This window comes from Oryx dammah, unplaced genomic scaffold, assembly GCF_014754425.2.
Source record: "Oryx dammah isolate SB20612 unplaced genomic scaffold, SCBI_Odam_1.1 HiC_scaffold_29, whole genome shotgun sequence".
Lineage (NCBI taxonomy): Eukaryota > Metazoa > Chordata > Mammalia > Artiodactyla > Bovidae > Oryx > Oryx dammah.
Genome location: NW_024070213.1, coordinates 80,463,335 through 80,489,458, shown reverse-complemented (window position 1 = coordinate 80,489,458; position 26,124 = coordinate 80,463,335). Strand labels below are relative to the sequence as shown.

The window sequence follows — 26,124 nt, the reverse complement described above, 5'->3', positions numbered from 1 at the left end:
AGGTGGGGGTTGAGAGTTAAAATTGTCACATATTATTTATGTTTTATATAAATAGAGTAAAAGAGGTGGGGGTTGAGAGTTAAAATTGTCACATATTATTTATGTTTTATATTTGTTTGTTTTTCCTGAACAAGTAGAAGGATTGTCATTTACCAAGATGGGGAAGTCTGTGGAAATCATGGATTAGAAGAGAATATCAAGAAATTAGCCTTTAGATATTTTGAATTTAAGGTGCTAATTAGATATCCAAAAGGTGAATAGTCAGGTAGGCAATGGAATATATGAGTTGGAAGATCAGTAAGGAGTCTAAGCTTGCGATAATAATTTTGAAGTCAGACCATATAAATGATATTGCAAGATAAGTTTGTATAAAATTGTGTAGGGAATGGATTATATGCAGAAGAGAAAAAGTCCAAGGACTGAACAATGAGGTATTTGATTTTTAGCAGTTGTGGAGATGAGGAGAAAACCAGGAAGACTGAAAAAGTAGGGAGATAATAAAAAAAGCTGAGGCAATAGTGTCCCAATCTAAGTGATAAAAGATTTTTCAAAAGGTAAGACTAATTGGCTAAATGGTGCTGAGAATTCAAAGAACATGAAGATTTAGAACTGATTATTGGATTTTGCAAAGTAGAGATGATTGGTGACCCTAAGTATTGTGTTAATTGGAATGGGTTCCAAAATATTCAGGAATAAAAAGTCATAAAATTAAGGTATTACAAAGGAGACTTAGATTAACTATCTTTAGGCTTTGAGAGAACTAATCCTGTCAATGGTGAAAACTTTTATAGAAAAAGTGATACATTAAGCTTTGGAATGCAGCATAAACTAAACTAAACTATATCTTTGAAATTAAGAGCTCAATTTATCCATTTCAAACTTTGATTTATTCCTTTTATCAAAATCCAGAAATAGTGAACTTAATAAAACTTTTGAAAGCAGTGTAAATAAGTTTATTTCATGTAAATCAATTGATATATTTCATAGGAATTTAAAACATTTAGCATAACATTTATTTTGAAAAGTGTTCATATATGTGGATCTGTTTTATATATAATTTTTTTCTTCTATTGGTTTATTTAGGATATGTGCCACGACAAAAAAAAAGCTAAAAAGAGTCCTAAAAATATTATAGCTCTGTTATAAGTCTTGAAATGTGGTACAACAGATCCTTGATTTTATTCAAAATTTGTTCAAGATTGTTTTGGCTATTCTTGATATATATATACTGTTGATTTCTACAAAAGAATAAAAGGGATTTTTATTGGATTTAAATGGATTAATAGATCAATTTGAAGCATTGACATCTTTCCAGAATTATCTTCTAATCTATCCATATGGCATATCCATAAAGTCCTGCTTAATTTCTCATTTAATGTCTTCTAGATTTCTTTATAGAAGTCTTGTATATTTGGATTCTTCCTGGGTATTTAGCCACTTTTGACACTATTGTAAATGATATAATTAAATTTTATCTTTAGTTATTATACATAAAATGTATACATTTTATATATAACAATTTCATTTTCTAATTATTATACACAAAAATGCAGGCATATTTTTACATTGATCTTGTTCTGAATATTATATATTCTGTTTATCTGTTTATATTGTTGGATTTTATATATGAAAATATAAGACAGTTTTATTTCTTTCTTTGAAAGATTATTTCCATATTTTATTTCTTTCCTTGCCTTATTGCACTGACTAGGATTTCTAGATGGAGAAGGCAATGGCACCCCACTCCAGTACTCTTGCCTGGAAAATCCCATGGACGGAGGAGCCTGGTGGGCTGTAGTCCATGGGGTCACTAAGAGCCGAACATGACTGAGCGACTTCACTTTCACTTTTCACTTTCATGCATTGGAGAAGGAAATGGCAACCCACTCCAGTGTTCTTGCCTGGAGAATCCCAGGGACGGGGGAGCCTGGTGGGCAGCCACCTATGGGGTCGCACAGAGTTGGACACGACTGAAGCGACTTAGCAGCAGCAGCAGCAGCAGCAGCAGGATTTCTAGAACAATGTTGAATGGAAATTGCAGTGATGAAAATTCTTGCCTCATTAGCAGTTTTGGAATGAAAGCTTTTGATGTTTTCTGATGTGCACAATGTCTACAACAAAATGTTGCAGGTCTTTCTTAGAAAGAAAAATCAATTTTTATCTGTAAAGTAAAAATTAAAAATAAACAAATAAACAAACAAATAAATAAATAAAAAGAAAGTTCCCCTAAACTCCTGCTTCATAAAGAACTTTTGTTATGAATGGATATTGAATTTTATCAAAACACTTTTTCCTTCATGTACCAAGGTGATCATATTTTCCCCCTTTGTTTAGTTATTTGATTCTCAAATGGCAAATCTGGCTTGGGTTCTTATCAGGGTAGTTTTTGTAACATTTTCTTTAGAGTTTCTACATCTATGTTTATGAATGGATTTGGTTTGTAATTTTTCCCTTATTGCATAGAAAAGAGCAAGGAAGATGAAGGACTATTGGAAAGAATGATTAAAATGATGGACTATGAAATATAATCTATATAGTGATTTTTGTTTTATACACTTGATATTCTTTTAGAATTACTCAAAAAGTAAAGAAGTAAATAATTCAATAGATTTTTGGAGAGTAATAAATGTAAAATTTTCTATGTAAAGTATTAATTTACTAATCAGCCAGATTGTTCATTTTACAGTTTTGTTTTGGTCTTCCAACACATGACTTAACTACAAATGCTAGTGAAATATTAATCTTTGATCACTAATATTGAGTCACACGATACTTTTCTCATGAAGAAGATGTAAGATTCTAATTATTTGCAATTAAAATCTAATTCAGAATTGCAACGTTCAAAAACAGCTCTGTTTAAAGACATCAAGACATGAGATTGTCTACTTTCACAATGAGTACAAATGTTGGGGAAAATTGCACAAGGATGGCCAGGTTCTTGGCTGGTCCCAGCTGGTGTTCCACTCTTTGTGAGGATCATTACTGGCAGAGTGAGAGCTGGGCCAGTGGTCAGGTCAGCGACAGACATCTGTTTCATGTGGAGAGCATCCAGTTCTCTGGACCTCCCCCAAGGAGGCTTCTTCCTTGTGCTTTTCTTCCTTGGAAGAGAGCCAGAAAACTGAAGATAAAAACTCCCTTCCCACTCTGATCTGATCTGCAGTTTGCAACTTCTTTTGCCTAAATACAAATGTACCTAGATATAAAATAACTTCCTGGTGTACGATTGACAAAAATATTCTTTTAGAAAGTGGTAATTTGTTAAATTCTGAAGTGTAGCATAAGATAAACAGAATACCTGCTTACAAATAAGAATTTGACCTATTAGTGATTTCAGAGTTTGATTTTATTCCCCCACTTTTGTCAGCAACTAAAAGAACTGGACTTAATAAAAGCCTTTACAAAAGCAATGTGAATAAAAATTTAGTCTATGGGCTTCCCTGGTGGCTCAGAGGTTAAAGTGTCTTCCTGCAATGCGGGAGACGTGGGTTTGATCCCTGGGTTGGGAAGATCCCCTGGAGAAGGAAATGGCAACCCACTCCAGTATTCTTGCCTGGAGAATCCCATGGACGAAGGAGCCTGGTGGGCTATAGTCCATGGGGTCGCAAAGAGTCAGACATGACTGAGTGACTTCACTCACTCAAAGATGTTAATTACTGTTAAGATATTGCATGAAATTTTAATTTTTAACATTTTATGTTCATTTAATGACTGTCTTTTAATTAGATCTCTAAGTTTTTCACTGTTATATTTACTTTGGGAAATACCTTTAATATTTCTTTTTTAAAAAAAAATTTTAAGCAAATATTAAAGTTTCAAAGAATATTTCATATAAGAAGTCTATTTTCAGCCAAAGCTGTTTCAGGAATTTTAAGAGTCAGGAAGAGTGTGTGTGTGTGTATATATATATATATACACACACACACACTATATATATATATATATAGTTTAAGAAATATATATAGTTTAAGAAATATATATAAAGAAATAAATATAGTTTAAGAAATAAATTGTTTAAGTTTAAGAAATAATATATATAGTTTAAGAAATAAATTGTAATGACTGCAGTAACATTGGAATAAAGAATAAGTTAAAGTATATCTTTGCATTACATTTTATATTTTTATGAGTTATAACTTTATTTTCCAAAAAATCTGAGACATAAATCATAGTTAATAACACTACAGGTAGTGTAAGATTTTAAAGAGTTACCTGGTAAAGTGTGGAAAAATAGTATATCAGTTCAGGGATAGAGAAAATAGGGTGTGTGTGCATGCTCAGTCATGTCCGACTCTTTGCAACCCTTGGACCATAGCCTACCAGGCTCCTCTGTCCCTGGGATTTTCTAAGTAAGAATACTGAAGTGGGTTGCCGTTTCCTCCTCCAGGGGATCTTCCCAGACCCAGGGATCAAACGGGCATCTCCTGCATTGAGGGCGGATTCTTTACTGCTGAGCCATCAGGGAAGACCCAAGTAGCATGTAATGCTTATAAATGCCTACTTAGAACTAACTTGGTACTTTGGGAGGTGTTTTAGGATGCTTAGTACTTAAAATTATCTCAAGGCAGTTCTGGAATGATTCCATATGAGGCAGATTGTCAGATAATATGGGGAAATGGAGCTCTAGGAGCAAGTTATGGAAAGTCTGGAAAGCAGAGGGAGTTATTTTATCTACTATTAAGTAATAGTAGGTGGCTATGGTTCAGGAGTGGCTTGCCATGAAAGCTCATCTGAAAATAGGAAGACAAGACTAATGAGGTAGAATTCTCAATTGGTGTCTATTTTAATAGTGTTATGATATGTTCTAATTTCAGCAGTCATGCACTCTTGCAAAATAAGCTCACTACATATCAATGAGATATGTAGTGTTCAGCATGAATTCTGAATAACTGACTTTTCTTTAAAGAATGAATGTCACATTTCATTTACATGTTTAGTTGCTAAGGGTATAAATTTAACTCATTGATAAAATTTTCAGCATCTTTTCAAGCAGTTGTTATTATCAATATACAATATAACATTGTTATATCAATATATGTAATTGTACATTCAAATTCTTCTTACATTTGTATCATTTGGTTACTTTGTCTTAGTCTCACTTTTTTTAGGATTTCTGAAAAGAGATGGGATTTTAAGACCTGAAAAGGCACTTCCTAAAACGCGAAGGGCAGTGCAAGTGTTCCTATTCTATGGAGGTTGGAGTGCCAAAAGCTGATAGGAGACAATGGCTGTGTATTCTTCTCCATTTAAAAAATCTTAAAGGTTTTGAATTTATGAATGAATGTATGTTTGTTTTTAACTCTTGATTTATGCAAGAATCCTTGATTCAGCTTATTAGAGAAATTGTCTTGTACATCTTCAGAGCTAGCCCCAAAGGTTGACTTTTCAGAATGTGGAAGAAAGGATATTTACTCTGTAATATTTACCAGTGTGCCCTTTGTCCTGTCAGAACACATAGCAGAAGGAACTAGAATTTCTTGCTATATGTAGGATTAATGGGAGTAATTTGGGGGTTTCCAGTGCCCCCTTTTTTTTTCTCCCTGAGGGCCACTAAAGTAAAAAGTAAAGTAAAAGATAGAGCTAAACCCCTTTATATCAGAATTTTAGCTCAACTCTATGGTTCTGTAATGCAAAGAAGACAAGACCCCATATTTTCTTGTATATGACTAACTCCTCTTTTAATTTTGTAGGAGGCAGGATTTTCCATTATAACACTAATTACTAAATTCTTAACATTCTGCATGTATTACCCACACATGACCTTTAAAAGGGTCATGTGATGTGGAATTCAGATGTAATAATTGATATTGAGAAAATATGAATTCATCTCTTTGTTATGCACTTATTTTTGGTGGCTGTTGAAATTTTATGTAACTTGTGTCACATGTCTCTGTTTTAAAAAGTACACCATAATAGTAGCTGATTCAGGGATGTAATGAGGACTAATGATGTAATAATGCTTTTATATTTCATGTTTCAGCTGGCCACAGGCAAGTCCATGATGTTCTGCACATTTATCACTAATAGATGGGGTTCTAATTATTAACTTGTGAGCCTCTTTGAAATAAAGAATTATAAAGTATTTTATGAGCAAATTCTTTAACAGTGGTTGATATTTCTAATATTGACAAATCAGAGAACTATAGATTTTTATGAATTTTTATGTTATGGAATACTACTGTTTTAAAAAATATGTTCTAAAATTATATTTACAAGCTATGTTAGCAGGTACAGTTTACTTGACCCTCCTGTTCCTCGCTTTCTTCAAATAAAGATAATCAAAATACCCACTTTATAAAGTTGTTAATAATGAGATAATTTACAAGTAACAGATACATAGTTAGCATTCATTGAATATTATGTTTGCCATTATTGTTGCTAGTAGTATTAAGAAGAAAACTCAATAAGATTGCAATATAGGACATATACTAGATCCAGAAGGCCATTTAAATCATGAGAAAATATAATTTAGATTTCACAGTATATATGATATGGTCGTCCTTTATTTCAAGGCACACTCAGTTCTTTGAGCTGAGAGTCCTATTGGGTATTTAACAAGTAGTTTGAAATAGTGAAAGTCTAGAATGAGCTTCATGTGATTTCATGCTTGTTTTTAAAATGGATGATTACGTGCTGTTGGAGAATGTAAAATTTGTTTACTCATCTGGTTAAATACAGAAGCAGGAGTATCAATTCCAGCCTCAGCCCAGAGACCAGAATGAAAGTTGTACTTGATATGTTTTTTTTTTAAAATTCAGGTATAATTGCCTTACAATATTGTGTTAGTTTCTGCTGTACAATAAAGTGAATCAGCTTTATGCATATATTTATGCCCTCCCTCTTGAACCTTCTTCCCACCCACTTCCTTAGGTCATCAGAGAGTGCCAGGCTGACCTCCCTGTGCTATACACCACAAGTTCTCACTAGTTATCTGATTTACATACGTTTTGACAGAAATCACAGCAAGACTCTTTTTGACCCACCTCCTAGAGTAAGAAACATAAAAACAAAAATAAACAAATGGGATCTAATTAAACTTAAAAACTTTTTTACAGCAAAGGAAACCATAAACAAGACAAAAAGACAACAGTCAGAATGGGAGAAATCATTTGCATACAAAGCAGCTGACAACTGATTGGATTACCCCTGCTCTGCCCTGTTCATCTGATAAATGTATTGTCTTGTTCCTCATTATATTCCTTTCTTCCATCTCCCTCCTTCTATCTTCCTGTTTTCTATCTCACTTCCAAATTTATCATCCTCACTTTCTTCATCCTTCTCCTTTTCCTTTCTTTCCATGAACATTTATTAAGCATATCCAAAGGGCAGAACATATTGCCCAGCAGTGTTTTCAGGCCTTGACAGAGTGTACTGCTTGATGGTAGTGGGGATGACTATGTTTAGTGGTGGGCTGATGGGGAGGGGCTTGGGACTTAATCTTATCAGCAATGAAGATCCATTGTAATTTCTTGAATAAGGATGAGATGAAAAGGATAGTCCTAAAAATGAATCATTTTGGATACAAATGAAGGGTGAATGGGAGGGAGAAGAGACTGATGATGTTAGTGGGATCATTCAAGAGATAGTTTGTGTCTTATTTTGATTTAGTATTCAAGTGGGCCTTAAGAAGCATCACTTCGAACAAAGCTAGTGGACGTGATGGGAGTAGTTGAGCTATGTCAAATCCTAACAGTTGATGCTGTGAAAGTGCTGCACTCAATATGCCAGCAAATTTGGAAAACTCAGCAGTGGCCACAAGACTGGAAAAGGTCAGTTTTCATTCTAATCTCAAAGAAAGGCAATGCCAAAGAATGCTCAAACTACCACACCGTTGCACTCATCTCACACGCTAGTGATGAGCTTCCCTGATGGCTCAGATGGTAAAGCATCTGCCTGTAATACAGGAGACCTGGGTTTGATCCCTGGGTTGGGAAGATCTCCTGGAGAAGGAAATGGCAACTCACTCCAGTATTTCTGCTGGAGAATCCCAGGGACGGAGGAGCCTGGTAGGCTACAGTCCATGGGGTGGCAAAGAGTTGGACATGACTGAGCGACTTCATTTCACTTCACACGCTAGCAAAGTAATGTTCAAAATTCTCCAAGCCAGGCTTTAACAGTACGTGAACCATGAACTTCCAGATGTTTAAGCTGGATTTAGAAAAGGTAGAAGAATCAGAGATCAAATTGCCAGCATCCATTGGATCATCAAAAAAGCAAGAGAGTTCCAGAAAAACACTTTTGCTTTACTGACAATGCCAAAGCCCTTGACTGTGTGAATCACAGCAAACTGTGAAAAATTCTTCAAGAGATGGGAATACCAGACCACCACACCTGCCTCCTGAGGTACGTCAAGGTTATATATTGTCACCCTGCTTATTTAACTTATATACAGAGTACATCATGCAAAATGCCAGGCTGGATGAAGCACAAGCTGGAATCAAGATTGCTGGGAGAAATATCAGTAACCTCAGATATGCAGATGACACCACCCTTATGGCAGAAAGTGAAGAACTAAAAAGCCTCTTGATGAAAGTGAAAGAGGAGAGTGAAACAATTGGCTTAAAACTCAACATTCAGAAAACTAAGATCATGGCATCTGGTATCATCACTTCATGGCGAATAGATGGGGAAGCAATGGAAACAGTGAGAGACTTTATTTTTGGGGCTCCAAAATCACTGCAGATGGTGACTGCAGACATGAAATTAAAAGATGCTTGCTACTTGGCAGAAAAGTTATGACCAACCAAGACAGCATATTAAAAAGCAGAGACATTGCTTTACCAACAAAGGTCCATCTAGTCAAGGTTATGGTTTTTCCAGTAGTCATGTATGGATGTGAGAGTTGGACTATGAAGAAAGCTGAGCGCCGAAGAATTGATGTTTTTGAGCTGTGGTGTTGGAGAAGACTCTTGAGAGTCCCTTGGACTGCAAGGAGATCCAACCAGTCCATCCTAAAGGAAACCAATCATTGAATATTCATTGGAAGGGTCGATGTTGAAGCTGAAACTCCAATACTTTGGCCTCCTGATGTGAAGAACTGACTCATTTGAAAAGACCCTGATGCTGGGAAGATTGAAGGCAGAAGGAGAAAGGAATGACAAAGGATGAGATGGTTGGATGCAATCATTGACTCAATGGATGTGACTTTGAGTAAACTCCGGGAGTTGGTGATGGGCAGGGAGCCCTGGGGTGTTGCAGTCCATGGTGTTGCAAAGACTGAGCGACTGAACTGAACTGATTCCAACAATGTTACTCTTAAGTGAGAAAGCTCTGAATGAGTTTAGAGGCAATAATATTATTGACAACAGGAGCAATACAAGGAAAAATGTGAAGAAGTGGCAAAACTTGGTGATCAGATACAAAGGGTGAAGGAAAGATAGGAAGAGCCCAATTGTGGTATACAGTTTAGTTTCAGTATGGTATTTGGAAGTTATTGCCCACATTGATAGAAAAAGGGAAACTCAGGATGGGAAAAGAAAATTAACTCATTTTTATATGCTTTGAATATGAGGTGTCAGTAGAACATTCAAGTCAAATTATGGATAATTTCATTATTGTTTGACAAACTTTTTAGTAGTTTATATTTGCATAGATTATTTAATCACCTTGCATTCTAGAATACTGTATGCTGTTGTAAGAGTTATTTTTGCTTTTGTAATTTTAAGTATTTTATGTTCTAGTAAGCAGATTATCATGTTGCATGATGTTTAAGAGGTAGTGCTTTGGTCTAAATTAGTTTTGGGTCATAATACACTTGTTATTAATAAAGGACAAGACATTGCTTAAACATTTGAGTTAATGGAGCATTGCATAGAAATGGTGTAATTGAATTGGCAGAGAGCTTTGCATAGTGCTCATTTATTTAGGGTATTTGGAAAGGTCATTTTTATGATCATTTATTATAGTACTTAAGCATAAATATCAGAAAAAGGTAATGAGATAAAATGTTTAGCCTGTAAGATAGTTACAGATGCTATTTTCAAAAATAATACTGTAATTCAGAAACCAGTAAACAAATTCATTGTCATGATTTAAAGGAGACTGAGATATTAATGAAAGAATTTAGTAGTTGTCTAGTCACACCTCTCCTTATGACCAGTGCTAAAAGTCTGAGGTATATACTTCCATGTATTTTTGGCTCATCATATAAGTTTTTATGAATCTGGATATTTTTTGAAAGTTTGTTTTCACAAAAATAAGATCATACTATCATTCATATTATTTTGCCACTTACACTTTTTACCTAAAAATGCATCATGAACATCCTTCCTTATGAAAACACATAGACCTCATTCACTTTTTTTTCCATATCTGCGTAACATTCCATTGTTGAATTATTCCTTTGTTGAGGATTGTTTGTTTAAAAAGTTTTAAATGTGACCTCTTGGTTATTTTAGTTATCAAAGCCATTTGTCTTTGCAAAATTAGATTTGCAGAATCAAAACATTAGCAAAAAAACTTTCTAATATTCAGCGTTTCTTTCCTAATATTTAGCATTTCTAAAACTACTGTATGATAGCAATCAGAACTGTCCTATTATTTTAATAGTAGTTGGTTTTGTAAATTACTGTTTGTTAAGAACTTGTTGATAATAATAATGAAAGTCATGAATATATAAACCCATATGAAATACAGCATTTGGACAGCAGCCCATATATGGCCACACAATTTTGCTTGCATCCCCCCTCCCATTTAGTCCACCTACCTCCCCCCACCCGATCATTCTAAATGTCATGCATGGCACCTCCCTGCTTTTTCTGTAATGTGACTGCATCCATACGTATTTCTTAAATCTTTATTTTGTTTTTTAAGCTACATAAAAATGTGTCAGATTTAATTTTTTTCATTTTTGTCACTTGTAATTAACAAAATTCACTCATATTGTTGTGTGTTAAAGCATGAAATCAGATTTCTTCCAAATAATTCAAATATTTTACAAAGTCTGCACAATATTCTTATCATTCTTTCATTGTCTATAGAGATCAAACTCGTGATATCTGTTTTGGTGAAAGTGTGTTTGTTGTTAAATTACAGTTTTCTTTTTTTCCTTTAACTTTCATTGTCAAGCAATATGTTTTAGTGGTTAAAATCACCAATTTTGGAGCCCGATATGTAGGATTTCAATCTCAGATGTGCTACTTATTACTTAAATATGGCTATATTTTACTAATATAATTCTATAAAGCTTTTGCTTTCTGATAGACAAATTTAAACTACCTTTATTTGTATATGAACCAGTTACTTTTTTTTTCCTGGTTTTAGAAATGAACCAGTTATTTGTTTTCATTTTCAGCTCAGTCAGTTCAGTTGTTCAGTCCTGTCCAACTTTGCAACCCCATGGACTGCAGCACACCAGACCTCCCTGTCCATCACCAACTCCCAGAGTTTACTCAAACTCATGTCCATTGAGTCGGTGATGCCATCCAACCATCTCATCCTTTGTCGTCCCCTTCTCCTCCTGCTTTTAATCTTTCCCAGCATCAGGGTCTTTTCAAATGAGTTAGCTCCTCACATCAGGTGGCCAAAGTATTGGAGTTTCAGCTTCAACATCCAGTCCTTCCAGTGAACACTCAGGACTGATCTCCTTTAGGATGGACTGGTTGGGTCTCCTTGCAGTCCAAGGGACTCTCAAAAGTTTTCTCCAACACCACAGTTCAAAAGCATCAATTCTTCAGCGCTCAGCTTTCTTTATAGTCCAACTCTCACATCCACACATGACCACTGGAGAAACCATAGCTTTGACTAGACGGACCTTTGCTGGCAAAGTAACGTCTCTGCTTTTTAATATGCTGTCTTGGTTGGTCATAACTTTCCTTCCAAGGAGTAAGTGCCTTTTAATTTCATGTCTGCAGTCACCATCTGTAGTGATTTTGGAGCCCAAAAATATAAAGTCTGTCACTATTTCCACTGTTTCCCCATCTATTTGCCATGGATTGATGGGACTGGATGCCATGATCTTAGTTTTCTGAATGTTGAGTTTCAAGCCAACTTTTTCACTCTTCTCTTTCACTTTACCAAGAGGCTCTTTAGTTCTTCTTCACTTTCTGCCATAAGGGTGGTGTCATCTGCATATCTGAGATTATTGATATTTCTCCCAGCAATCTTGATTCCAGCTTGTGCTTCATCCAGATCAGTGTTTCTCGTGATGCACTCTGTGTATAAGTTAAATAAGCAGGCTGACAATATACAGTCTTGAAGTACTCCTTTCCTGATTTGGAATCAGTCTATTGTTCCATGTCCCGTTCTAGCTGTTGTTTCCTGACCCACATAAAAATATAATTAACTGTGTATGTTAATTCCTTAGTCTCTGTATATTGTGGATTACTCATCTATAAAGTAGAATTAATAATAGCACTTACTTTATATGCCACTATTAAATAAGTTGAGCTTCCCTAGTGGTTCAGTGGTAAAGAACCTGCCTGCCAGTATAAGAGATGTGGTTTCCACTCATGAGTCAGGAAGATCCCCTGGGAAAGGGAATGGCAACCCACTGCAGTCTTTTTGTGTGGCAGATCCCATGAACAGAGGAGCCTGGTAGACTACAGTCCATGGGGTTACAAAAGAGTGGGATATGACTTAGTGATTAAACAAAAATTAGATGAGTTAATATAAATAAATTTGTTAGAAATGAAAAGTTGACCCATAAACAAGGAAGGAGTTTGAGGTGCTGACTCCCCTATTCAGGGTAAAGTCTGCATGTCCCTTTACAGCTGGCTCTCCATATCTGTGGTTCTGTGTCTTCAGATCTGCAGATCATAGTACATATTTATTGAAAAAATCCATGTATAAGTCAACCCACACAGTTCAAACCCATGCTGTTCATGGATTATCTCCACTTGATTTATAATAGACAATATACATTGTGTTATTTGTATTTCATATTAATTTTATTCAGTTTCTTTTTTTTTTTCTATTTCCTTACTTTTGCTGATTTTTGTATTCTTAAGTCATCCCACAACACTTTGAATTTAGAATTTGTACTAAGTATCTTTTTCCTTGGTAATGTGCTTATTTTAACAGCAGTATATATGCATACCTATACTTACTGATTTTAAAGGAATGTAGTAATTGTATCCTTTTTGCACTAAGCTGTGTCACATATCCCAATTCCTTCTTAGCCCACTGAAATTTTACAAAGTGAATATTCCGCTTTTCACTGTCTCCAGCAGTATATGAGAGGTTCAGGAGCCCCACATTATATTACCGTGCCTAGTTATTCTCAATATTTTGCATTGTAGCCATTTGGGAAGATATATAGTTAAATTTCATTGTGTTTTAATGTGGATTTCCCAGATGATTGGTAATTTTTGGTACTGTTTCCTGTGTTTATGCCTTGGAATTTTGCCTTTTGTGAGGTATTCAAGTCTCCCTTATTTTTATTATTATCTCATTTCTTATTTGCAGTGGTTAATGATACAATCTGTATATAAGTCCTTTGTTTATATTTATTCCAGATATCTCTTCCTTTTCCCATAATAATGTTGTTTGTGAACACAGTTCAAAGTCTTGGTTTACTCGAATAGTCTTTTTGGTTAGTATTTTTTGTGTCCTAAAGTCCTTTTTCAAACAAAAACCAAGGTCATGAATATATTCTGATATATCATCATTTAAAAGACAGATGAAACATATTTGAGATCTTTCCCTTTTTTTAAATTCTTAGAAAAGTTTTGAGAAATAGTGCTATTTCTTCTTTACTTAGTCATGTTTGCTGGTGAAGCCCTTTGAGACTGGGTTTTTGGGGAAGAATTGATTAGAGTTCAATTTTTTTAAGTTACGTGGCTGTTAGACTTTCTAATTCTTCACAGGTCAGTTTTGATAGGTTATGTTTTTTTCAGAAATGTTCTAGAAAACATTTCTTAATTTGTTTGTATCAAGTTGTTTATAGTATCTTCTTAATGTTTATTTTTCCCTTTTTAAAACAATTACTCCAGAATTGAATTTTAAATTTGAATTTGTATATTTTTTTGTTCTAAAGATTCTTTTTTTTTCTGTGTATATTGTTTATCCAATGTTTTCATTCCAGTTTGGAATTCTTCTTTCTTTCCTTCATTGTTTCAGCCTACACAGAGTCACCTATTCTAACTTACTGTCAATCTGACTCCTTCAAGCCACAGTACTTCCTCAATTGTGTTCTTGTTTAGCTTACTATTAACCAGTGAGATGTTTAATTTTGTAGCACCCAGGCTGGACAGAACTTTGGGGGCTATCTCAGGTGGAGATATTGACAAGCCCTGGTAACCAACCATTCAGTTTTGTTTCTATGATTTTTGAGTGTTTTAGATAGCTAATAAGTAGAATCAAGTAGTATTTATACTTTTGTGGCTGGCTCATTTCTAGTTATCATACTATCCTCAAGATTTATCCATATCAGAAAATGTAATAATTTCCTTTTTTAAAGATGAATAACCCATTTTCTATATATACTGCGTTTCATTTGTCTATTTATCAATCAATAGGTATTTGAGTTGCTTCTACCTTTCGGTTATTGTAAATAATGCTGCAGTGAACATGAGTGGGATAATATTACTTCAAGACCCTGCTTTTAATTCTTTTGGATATATACTGAGATGTAGAATTGCTGGATCATTTGGTAGTTCTGTATATAAATTTTTGAGGTACTTTTATACTATTTCCCATAGCGGTTGCACCCTGTTTTATAATCCTACCATCAGTTCATGAAGATTCCAGTTTCTCCACATCCTCATCAACACTTATTATTTTCTGTTCTTTTTAATACTAGCCATCCTCGTGGGTTTGAAATGATATCTCATTATAGTTTTGATTTGCATATCTCTAATGATAAGTAACATTGACCATCTTTTTATATGCGGTTGTCCATTTTTTATCTTTGGTAAAATGTCTATTCACTATTTAAAAAATGGTCTATTCCTTTCCCCATTTAAAAAATCAGGTTATTTTTATTGAGTCATGCAAGTGAAAGCCGCTTACTTGTGTCTGACTCTTTGCGACCCCATGGACTATATAGTCCATGGAATTCTCTGGCCAGAATACTGGAATGGGTAGCCATTTCTTTCTCCAGGGGATCTTCCCAAGCTAGGGATCGAACCCAGGTCTCCTGCAATTGCTGGTGGATTTTTACCAGCTGAATCACAAGGGAAGCCCAAGAATTCTGGAGTGGGTAGCCTATCCCTTCTCCACGGGATCTTCCCAACCCAGGAATCAAACAGGTCTCCTGCAGTAGAGGTGGATTCTTTACCAATTGAGCTATTAGAGAAGCCCTTATTGAGTTATAAGAATATATATATATATATACTTGTATATGTGTAGTGGGAGAGGGCAATGGCACCCCACTTCAGTACTTTTGCCTAGAAAATCCCATGGATGGAGGAGCCTGGTCGGCTGCAGTCTGTGGGCTCGCTAAGAGTCAGACATGACTGAGCGACTTCGCTTTCACTTTTCACTTTCATGCATTGGAGAAGGAAATGGCAACCCACTCCAGTGTTCTTGCCTGGAGAATCCCAGGGATGGGGGAGCCTGGTGGACTGCCGTCTATGGGGTCGCACAGAGTCAGACATGAATGAAGTGACTTAGCAGCAGTGGGTATTACCTCCGTAGCTCCTCATCAGATATGATTTGCATGTATTTTTTCCCATTGCATTTTTACTCTTTTGATTGTGTTCTTTAATGCACATACATGTTAAAGTTTGCAGTCACATTTGTCTGTTTTTTTGCATTTATTGCTTGAGCTTTGGTGTCATATCGAAATAATCACTGTCAAACCCACTGTCATGGAGCTTTTCCTCTGTTTTCTTTTAGGATTTTCAAAGTTGTTTTAGATATTAATCCATTTTGAGTTAACTTTTATATATGATGTAAGATGAAGTCCAATTTCACTCTTTTGCAGGGACATGTCTAGTTGTTCCAACACCATTTGTTGAAGAACCTATTCATTCTTCATGGACTGTCCGTAGCAAATTTGTCAAACATCATTTGACCATATACGTAAAGGTTTCTTTCTTGGTTCTTTATTCCATTCGTATTTATGCAGGTCATGCTATGGACATTCTTAGTGTTTTCTGGACATATGTTTTCCTTCTTTTAGGTATCAGGATTGTAATTGCAGGACTTCCCTGGTGGCTCAGACGGTAATGCATCTGTCTGCAATGCAGGAGACCCGGATTCAATCCCTGGGTCAGGAAGATCCCCTGGAGAAGGAAATGGCAACCCACTCCAGTACTCTTGCCTGGAAAATCCCATGGATGGAGGAGCCTCGTAGGCAACAGTCCATGGGGTTGCAAAGAGTTGGACATGACTGAGTGACTTCACATGAGGATAGGTACATGTGTAATTAAAAAATTGCCAGATAGTATTCTAAAGTGGCTGAGACAATACTTGGTATTATCAGTCTTTTAAGTTTTAGCCATTTTGTTAAGGTAGAGTCACTTTTTAAAACTTTTGATTGAATTGTTATTTAAGGACTAATTTGAGATAGCTTTAAGTCCTTTGATATGTGTTCATTTTTTTTTATTCTTCCCACTAGAGTGTAAACTTTATTAGATGCTATTTTCTGCTTAATTTCTTATGTTTGCTGACATTGAGCAGTTACTCAATGAAAGTTTATTTTGAATGAATGAAATGAGTGAACAAATAATCAAAACATGAATATTTATCTTTTTTCCTGATAACACTGGGATTTGTATATATCAGATATATCTAGGATCTTTTCCAGGGTCAAATAATTAGTCATGGATATTTTGGTGGGTGGGCTTCCCAGGTGGCACCAGTGGTAAAGAGCGTGCCTGCCAATGCAGCAGACGTAAGTGATGCAGTTTCAGTCCCTGGTTGGGAAGATCCCCTGGAGAAGGGCATGGCAGTCCACTACAGAATTCTTGCCTGGAGCATCCCATGGACAAAGGAGCCTTGCAGACACGACTGTAGCAACTTAGCACAGCACAGCACATTTTGGTGGTTGACTCACCTTTAGGAAAAATATGGCAGGACAAAATGTTAGGAATCTATATTCAGTTTTTCAGATGCCTATAGTCTCCCACTGAGCTATATTTTAAAACTTAACAGCGTAGTAATATTAAAAGGCAGGATAGTTTTAGAAATTAGGAAAAGCAGTTCGTCTGTAGAAACATTGTTCAAGGACTTCAGTTTCATTTTTTACAACCATAGAGTTGCTACTAATTTTAAGGGAAATGAATTATTTTTGTAATACAGGTTTATATTCTGTCTAATCCTTGAGCTTCCCTGGTGGCTCAGATGGTAAAGCGTCTGCCTGCAATGTGGGAGACCCGGGTTCAATCCCTGGGTTGGGAAGATGCCCTGGAGAAGGAAATGGCAACCCATTTCAGTACTCTTGCCTGGAAAATTCCATGGACTGAGGAGCCTGGTAGACTACAGTCCATGGGGTCACAAAGAGTCGGACATGGCTGAGCGACTTCACAATCCTTGTAATACAACTAAATCTTGATTGTTGTAGTATTGATGATTTGACTTATGAACTATCCAGGACCTTTTATTTCTTCTTAACTGTTTGCTTTGATCCACTTTCCTGTTCTAAATACTTTCACCAAACAATTATCAGAAAAATTAGCAGAGAAAAATAAGAAAGAGAGTAGAGGAATAAATTGAAGGAGAAGGAAATAGAACAAACATTCAAGCTGCCGATGAAATTTTTTCCATTAGCACAAGTAATCATGAATTTAGAATTAACTTTTATAGAAGGACTTAAAGTGATTGCCATAATAATCCCTAATGTTTTAGCAGTTTTAATGCTGTATTTATATATAAACAAACATAATCAAAGTAATCAGATATTTTATATAATCAAGTATTACAAAATTTGCATCAACCTTTGAATTTCTGGGTTTGAAAAGCCATCTATTGCTATATGGATTTGGTGCTCTTTTGATGTTGCATAACAAAAAAATATATTTGTTTTCTCTACTTTATGAAGCTTTATCCTATAAAATATAATTTCTCTGCAATGAGATTAGATGTAGTCAGTGGCTTGAGGACTCAATTTACCTACTGAAAAAAGCCTAAGTTCTTCTTGATTTGTTTTTATCTTCTCTCCAGTGGTTAATACACATTTTGAATAGTCATGGCTGTTAAAGTAAGACTTATATACGGTTTTGTTAGTGCAATATATGAAAATGTGGACATTATATTACTATGAACAATAGTAATGCTTATGATAATGTGGTGTAAGACTTTAAAATAAATTTTTGTCCTTATATTTCATATTGGAAGCAGTTGTAAAAGTATTAAATATTTTTGGCCCTTCTATTCTGTGCAGTATTTTGAGTCACATCCAATTTAATGACTCTATATTATTATATTCTTCCCCCACCAGAAAGTGAAATAAAGAAAACTACTCTACCCTTTCATAACTACAGCAACATGAATGAAAATCTCAATATAAAGGAAGAAAGAGTTTTCGGATACACTTCAAAAAATATATCTTTGGAAGATGAAAGAAGTCAATTGCATTCCAGGAAAAAACGTTTTTTATCATATCCAAGATACGTGGAAGTTATGGTTACAGCTGACTCTAAAATGGTTCATCATCATGGACAGAACTTGCAGCACTATGTACTAACTCTGATGTCAATTGTAAGTAAACTTAACAGGTCCTTTGTATTTTCTAAAATGTTTTACATAATATTTTTTAACATTTAATTAAAAATTTCCCCAAACTTTAGATGTAAGCAAGTTGTTTACATTTAAGCCAAAATATATGAATGAAATTTAAATATATAGATGTATATAGCAAGTGTTCCATTCTGTTACTTGGACAATTTTTTTAAAAATCTAAAAACCTTTTAAACAAACCGCTTACAGAAAGTGCTTCAATCTTGACTTCATCACGTGAATAACTTCTGCCCCCTAGTGACAGAATTGATCTTTTGCCCTTTGAATCTGAATTTTTAATAGTTTCTGTATAGAAGGAGGGAATACTAATTTTACTACTATTGCATTCACCAAATCAAATTGGGACACATATTTTAAGTTATAAAGGTACTTATGGTAATAAAAGGAGCTCTATTATTAATAGAGCTGCTTTAACAAACTTAGGATGTAAGACGAATCTTAAGATCATGGCCTTCGATCCCATCACTTCATGGCAAATAGTAGGGGAATAGACACAGTGGCATATTTTATTTTCTTGAACTCCAAAATCATTGGATGGTGACTGCAGCCTTGAAATTAAAAGACATTTGCTCCTTGGAAGAAAAGCTATGAGAGACCCAGACTAAAAAAAAGCAGAGACTTTTTAATCTTTTTATCACTTTGCTAACAAAAGTCCATTAAGTCATAGCTATGGTTTTTCAGTAGTCAAGTATGGATGTGAGAGTTGGACTGTAAAGTATGAGTGCTGAAGAACTGATGCTTTCAAACTGTGGTGCTGGAGGAGATTCTTGAGAGTCCCTTGGATAGCAAGGAGCTCAAACCAGTCAACCCTAAAGGAAATTAACCTTGAATATTCATTAGAAGGATTGATGCTGAAGCTGAAGCTCCAACAATTTGGCCACCTGATATGAAGAGCCAACTTGTTGGAGAAGACTCTGATGCTGAGAAAGATTGAGGGCCAGAGGAAAAGAGGGTGACAGAGGATGAGATGGTTGGATGGCATCATGGACTCAACAGTCATGAGTTTGAGCAAACTCAGGGAGAGAGTGAAGGACAGGGAAGCCTGGTGTGCGCTAGTCCATGGGGTCGCAGAGTCAGACACAAGAGTCAGTCAGACAGAGTCAGTCAGTCACTTAGTGACTGAATAGCAACAACGAACAGTAAGATCACAGTAACTATAAGAACTTTTGATCTGATGTTAGCGTCTCTGTTGAGCAGTGGTGGTGGCATAGATTTCTGATGTTAGCGTCTCTGTTGAGCAGTGGTGGTGGCATAGATTTCTGATGTTAGCGTCTGTTGAGCAGTGGTGGTGGCATAGATTTCTGATGTTAGCGTCTCTGTTGAGCAGTGGTGGTGGCATAGATTTCTGATGTTAGCCTCTGTTGAGCAGTGGTGGTGGCATAGGTTTCTGATGTTAGCCTCTGTTGAGCAGTGGTGGCATATGAATAGATCTCTAGTGCTAGTGAAGAGCACCAGTTCTGTGTTAGTAGTAGTGCTCTATATACATAAGAGTACATAGGCACACATATATATACGTACGGGCTTCCCTGGTGGCTCGGATGGTGAAGAATCTGCCTCCAGTGCAGGAGACCCAGGTTTGATTTCTGGGTGGGAAAGATCCCTTGGAGAAGATCCCCTAGAAAAGGGAATGGCTACCCACTCCAGTATTCTTGCCTGGAGAATTCCATGGCCAAAGGAGCCTGGCGGGCTTCAGTCCATGGGGTCACACAGAGTCGGACACAACTGAGGGACTAACACACACACAAATATATACACACATGTACCTACTGTCTGGGACATTCCTGGATTAAGTCCTGTTCTTTTGAAGTAACTACTGAAAGCAGCTCTTTCATGCTCAGGAGTATCTTGGTTTAGCTGATGAAATTTGTAGTTTCCTCTATTTATACACATTCAGGATATTGGATCATATCTCATATTCACAGGGAGGGAATTCAGGTCTGCTTGGCTGGAAAGATGGGACCTGGACACATCTATTATAGATTTCACTTAGCAAGAACTCTCCGATCAACTTCATTGTGACTGAAAAGATCTTAAGACCTTGTTATTTTCCTTACATATAGCATTTTATCTTAAATTCTTATACGTGCTGGGAATACATTGCTTTTGCTGCCTAAACAAAGTATCTGGTATGAAATGAGCACTCAATTGTTAATAAAAGAATAAGTAAATAAATGATTAAGGTAACAATTTTTTCAGAGTGAGTGACATTATAATGGGCAACAAACATATCATCTAAAATGATGCTTTGAAATTTGTGCAGTGTAGATGTGTTTTATTTACTTGAATTGAATTTTTAAAGTGACAACACAGCTCTACATACAGATTTATCCTGATTACTTTCTGAATCTGAAGTAACTATCTAGATGTATATAATTATCTAGATGTGTAATTATTTAGATACTGGTGTGGCATGCTCCAGAGAAGGCGATGGCACCCCACTCCAGTACTCTTGCCTGGAAAATCCCATGGACAGAGGAGCCTGGTAGGCTGCAGTCCATGCGGTCGCGAAGAGTCGGACACGACTGAGCAACTTCACTTTCACTTTTCACTTTCATGCATTGGAGAAGGAAATGGCAACCCACTCCAGTGTTCTTGCCTGGAGAATCCCAGGGACAGGGGAGCCTGGTGGGCTGCCATCTATGGGGTCGCAGAGAGTCGGACACGACTGAAGCGATTTAGCAGCAGCAGCAGCAGCAGTGGCATGCTCATTGTGAAGGGATTCTAATGAGAACATTGACATGGAGGATACTATATAGGAAATTATATCATTTATATGGAATAGTGTGGGTTAAACTTGGAAATTTTATATGGTTGAAGAAGATATTCATTAAGAAAATTGGGAAGGTGATAGAGATAGTGAAGAAAATTACTAGATTTAATAAGTACAGCAGGTTTTGATGTTAAATGACAACTCCTGTATCAGTGCTTTGGAAATACTGACTCTAAGAGGTAAAGGAACACAAAAGTAATTTTTGAATAACTACATAGTTTTGATGATGGTACCATCCTCAGAAAAGTTTTGTCACATGTATTTTATGATTAAAATCATTATAATCACAGTATTGATTAGAAGATATTGTGATGTACCTTGTGAAGTTGTCCGTGGGGGTTTTAAAACCAGAGTTCATGAATGACAAAGTCAACGTTCTGCCGTCATGGAAAGTAAATCTGGTTCTGAGACTGCTTGAAGCCACAGACCAATGCATGCACGTACCATTCCCTAGATGTTTAATTCCATTAGGAGAGCCCATTTCAGTTAAGATGAAGTGTTTGTAGATGCTGTCAGTTAATCTGTGTTTAGCTTTCATTCATAGGGAAATATTGCCACAGTTGAGGAATAGGGGGATATTCCAAATATAGATGTTGTTGTTTAGTTACTAAGTCATGTCCAACTCTTTTGCAACCCCATGGACTATAGGAGGAAAAATTTAGGAGGATAAATCTCCCTTTTGAGGTAGTTTTGGTTTTATACATACTTTCTTTCCTCTTCAGAGGTCCGATTTCAGATGACTTCAGATTACCTGGGTTTTTTGTTTTCTCTGTTCCTTTTTTCTTTCATTAAGTGTTTAAATAAGGATATTGGAGAAGGTGATGGCACCCCACTCCAGTACTCTTGCCTGGAAAATCCCATGGATGGAGGAGCCTGGTAGGCTGCAGTCCATGGGGTTGCTAAGAGTCGCACACGACTGAGTGACTTCCCTTTCACTTTTCACTTTCATGCATTGGAGAAGGAAATGGCAACCCACTCCAGTGTTCTTGCCTGGAGAGTCCCAGGGATGGGAGAGCCTGGTGGGCTGCCGTCTGTGGGGTCGCACAGAGTCGGACACGACTGAAGTGTCTTAGCAGCATAGGAAAGTCAGCAGACTTTATGATTTTGGACATGCATTGTTATTTTATTAGTTAACAATAGTGGCTGTAGCTATATTTGTAGATGTAAACCATATTAAAGGTAAAGAGAAACTTGGAGAAAGTCAATAGACTTGTTTTGCTTGGGAATTTCTTAGTTTTAGTATTAAAAATTTTATATCCCTGGAAATCCCTCAGTCCTAAGCAGACAGGGACAGTTGGTCACAGTACATGGAGACTTGTCAAATATAATCCAGCTTGTTTTATCTGCATTTGTGAAGTCCATTTCCAGATTGCTCTAAAGAAGTAAGAGGAACGCTGTCTCCCCAAAACTGTCTCCAAATGTTGCCAGTTGAAGAAGAAGCCATTCAAGTTTTGTGTATGTCCTGAGTTTTAAAGAGACATTAACTGTATTTATTCAGACACACTTGGCGTATTGGTAATATTTTTTGGTCATAGTAACTTAGGAAAAAGACAAGAACATGTGATTTACACCTGGAATATGATTGAGAGTCATTTAAAGAAAAGTTCAAAGTGACGAAAGAGATTTTGTGTTGAGCTCCAGATATAGTGAGGGAGACTGCCGAATGCTTTCAGCATTGAGCAGATAGATTGTATACATACTTTAGAGAGGGGATTATCTACCTTTACTCATCCCATACAAAGTAAACAATTCTGCTGTCTTCTCAAACTTTTCCTTTTCTTTCAACATTTTAACAATAGCTGAGTGCAGTGGATATAGAAATAATATGTGATTTAATTCACCTTTTAGAGTGCTTTACTCATGTTGTAAAAATAGCTTAGTGATCTCTATTCAAAGAGTTTCTAGAAATAACATTAAAATTAGCTGGGAAAAACACATTTGTGGTGTATAGTGTACCTAATGAAATAAGTGTGTGTTAAACGAGCAGAGATGTTCAACTTTTTGCTACTCTAAAATTTTTCCTTAGAGAATTTGGGTGATATTATCAGGTTAAAATGTCATTTTAAATTAATTATTAAACTATTAAGTAGTATTTAAATTAGGAAAATTACTTTTCTCAGCAGATTTATTTTGATATGCAATGACTTACTGTTTAATAAACCTTGGAAATATTGTCAGAAGCCTCCACACTCCTTTTGTTTACAAAGTTTGATTTGATAATATTCACCTTGTTACAGATTTAATAATGTAAATCTCAAGAGCATCATTTGTCAGGAATTAGCCCTATTTTTAAAAACACAGTTGCTCTTAGAGGCAGTTATCAACTAGAAAGTTTTACCTACATTACGTTGCCTTAATATCATTGCTTTCAATTCTTTGAGTTGTCTTTACTGATGTTATTTAGGATGGGGAAAATTTTCAACCACATTAGAATAAAAACTAATGATTTGCTTTTGTACATCACATTCAACCATTTTATGTTACCTTTTCCTTCAACTCAGTGCTCTACCTGTTCTTAATTCTTTGCATATATTTTCTTTGGACATACGTGGAATGTCATTTTCTAACTTAAAAACAATAACATCTTTCTGATGAGTAAGGATCTATGTAACAAAATCTGTTCACTTTGCTAAAATCAGTTTTTTATAGATAACTTCAAAGGTGAAGGTGGTCAGAAGGTACAAATATCCAGTTATAAGATAAATAACTCCTGGGGAATGTAATGTACAGCATGGTGACTATGGTTAGCAACACTGTATTTTGTATTTGAAAGTTGCTAAGAGAGTAGATCTAAAAAGTCCTTATTAGAAAAAAAAATACAACTATATATGGTGATGAATGTTAACTAAACTTATTGTAGTGGTCATTTGTAATACACACATGCACACACACACACACACACACACACACACATCAAATCATTGTATACCTACAACTAATACACTGATATATGTCAATTATCTTAATTTTTTTAAATGGCTTTTAAAAAAAAGGTGATCTCTAAACATGCCATATGTAAACATTTGCTGACGCTGTGTTTCAAAATAGTGGTCAGTTAATAGAGCTATAATTTGCTTCATACTTTGCACGAACTGTATGTTGCCTGAGATTTTCTTAAAATATTTAAATAATTTATAGCACTTTTCCTTTCGCTAATTATCTATGAAGCAATGTTTACTATTTTATGAGGCCTGTAAAGCAATATGAATTCTATATGCCAGGGGAAAAAAAATCACTTACAGGATAAAGGATTGAACACATTTTAATTGGATCAATAAAAGTCCAAATACATAGCACTCTAAAATGGAGTGATTACAATTATATATAATAATATTACATGGTTTTATACCTTATAAATTACTTATGCCTTAGTAATCTGATCTAGTGTTTTCTACAGTATAGTCTGTGGGGTGGGATACTAGTCCTGTGGTTTGTTGAAGGAGGTGAAAAGAGAATTTGGCCAGGCAGTTGAATGAGATGCTGCATATAATAAATACCTCTGTTGTACATTTAATATTTATGCATGTCAAGACTAGTCAAGGCTAGTCAAGACTTAGCCTAGTCAAGACTCCATGAAGAGTTATCCATGTGTTATGCCCGAAGTCCGAGTCCCCAAAACTGAGAGAATAAGACGTCCACAGCAATGCAAAAGCATAAAGGGGTTTATTGCTAGCTCCAGCAGGGCTCCCATCTCATCCAGTGCAGTGGAGTCTTGACGAGAGCCCCGAGCTCTGAATCACAGCTGCTTTTATACAGGCGGTTCTTAGTACAGCTGGCGGGTGATGATTGGCGGAGCCCTACGCGCACGCCATTTTCAAATCCCGCATCCCTATCCGGATTGGCTCAGGTTTGGCGCCATCGGGGACTTTCCCAGGGTGTGGTTTCCCGGAATCATGACTCAGGTTTTACAAGAATCTGAATCTTAGGCCTAGTATAGCTTGTTGAGCCTGTCATGGCTCAGGTCTGGTCCCTTAACACATGGAGTTATCCACTCTAAGAGTTATCCACTCCAAGATATCCATGAAGATATCTTTTTACTCAACTTTTCTCCAACTGTGGAATAATTTTTTTCTTTAAAACAAATGTTCTCACACCCTTTCCCCAGCAGCTTCTGGTGAATGCTAATGCAGTGCTCCAGGGCATTGTGACCAAGGGTGCTTGGTACTCAGTGTGGTGGGGAGTATTGAGACAAAAAGTAGATAAATCTATTTCCAGAGCTGGACAACTGGCTTGTAACTAGTAAGAGCCAGAGCTGAAATCTAGGTCTCCTGTCTGCTTAGGACTTCTGAGGCCATGGTCAAGTAACTAGCAGGACAGTGTCAGGGGTGGGGCATGAATCACGTCAGGGTCTAAAATAACGTTTGTGCCAAGAGCTACTTAGGGTAGAGTGCTGAAATTTCATAAGATCAGACAAAGTAGTCAGAGCTGAAGCTAGACTACCTCTGGTGGAAATTACTCTGTTGCTCCCAGCCACCTAACCTTGAGTGTGTTATGAATTTCTCCGTACCTTAATTTTCTTATATGTAAAATGGACACAATAGTTTCCAGCTCATAAAATTTGTTGTGAGAATTATTAAATGAATTAATACATTTAAAACTTAGATCACATCTGACACACAGTAAATATTCCATAAATATTATTTCTAGCTATGTATTTATGAGGAAGTTGCAAACATGATACCCTATCATTGTGGTGGCCTATTATGGGGTGGCAGTTTTAGGGATAAGAGAAGCAT

General features: G+C 36.0%; 1 protein-coding gene across 2 annotated transcripts in view; it reads left to right on the top strand.

The window, feature by feature from the left end:
- The window catches only part of ADAMTS20 (ADAM metallopeptidase with thrombospondin type 1 motif 20), a 204,936-nt gene that overhangs the window by 28,332 nt on the left and 150,480 nt on the right, over positions 1-26,124 (top strand). Inside the window, exon 4 of one of the 2 annotated variants that reach the window (XM_040233797.1) lies at positions 18,320-18,579. In XM_040233797.1, the coding sequence (XP_040089731.1) occupies positions 18,320-18,579 (260 nt within the window). Of the gene's footprint in view, positions 1-18,319; positions 18,580-26,124 lie in introns of those variants that run through there. The other variant, XM_040233796.1, reaches the window with a different exon arrangement.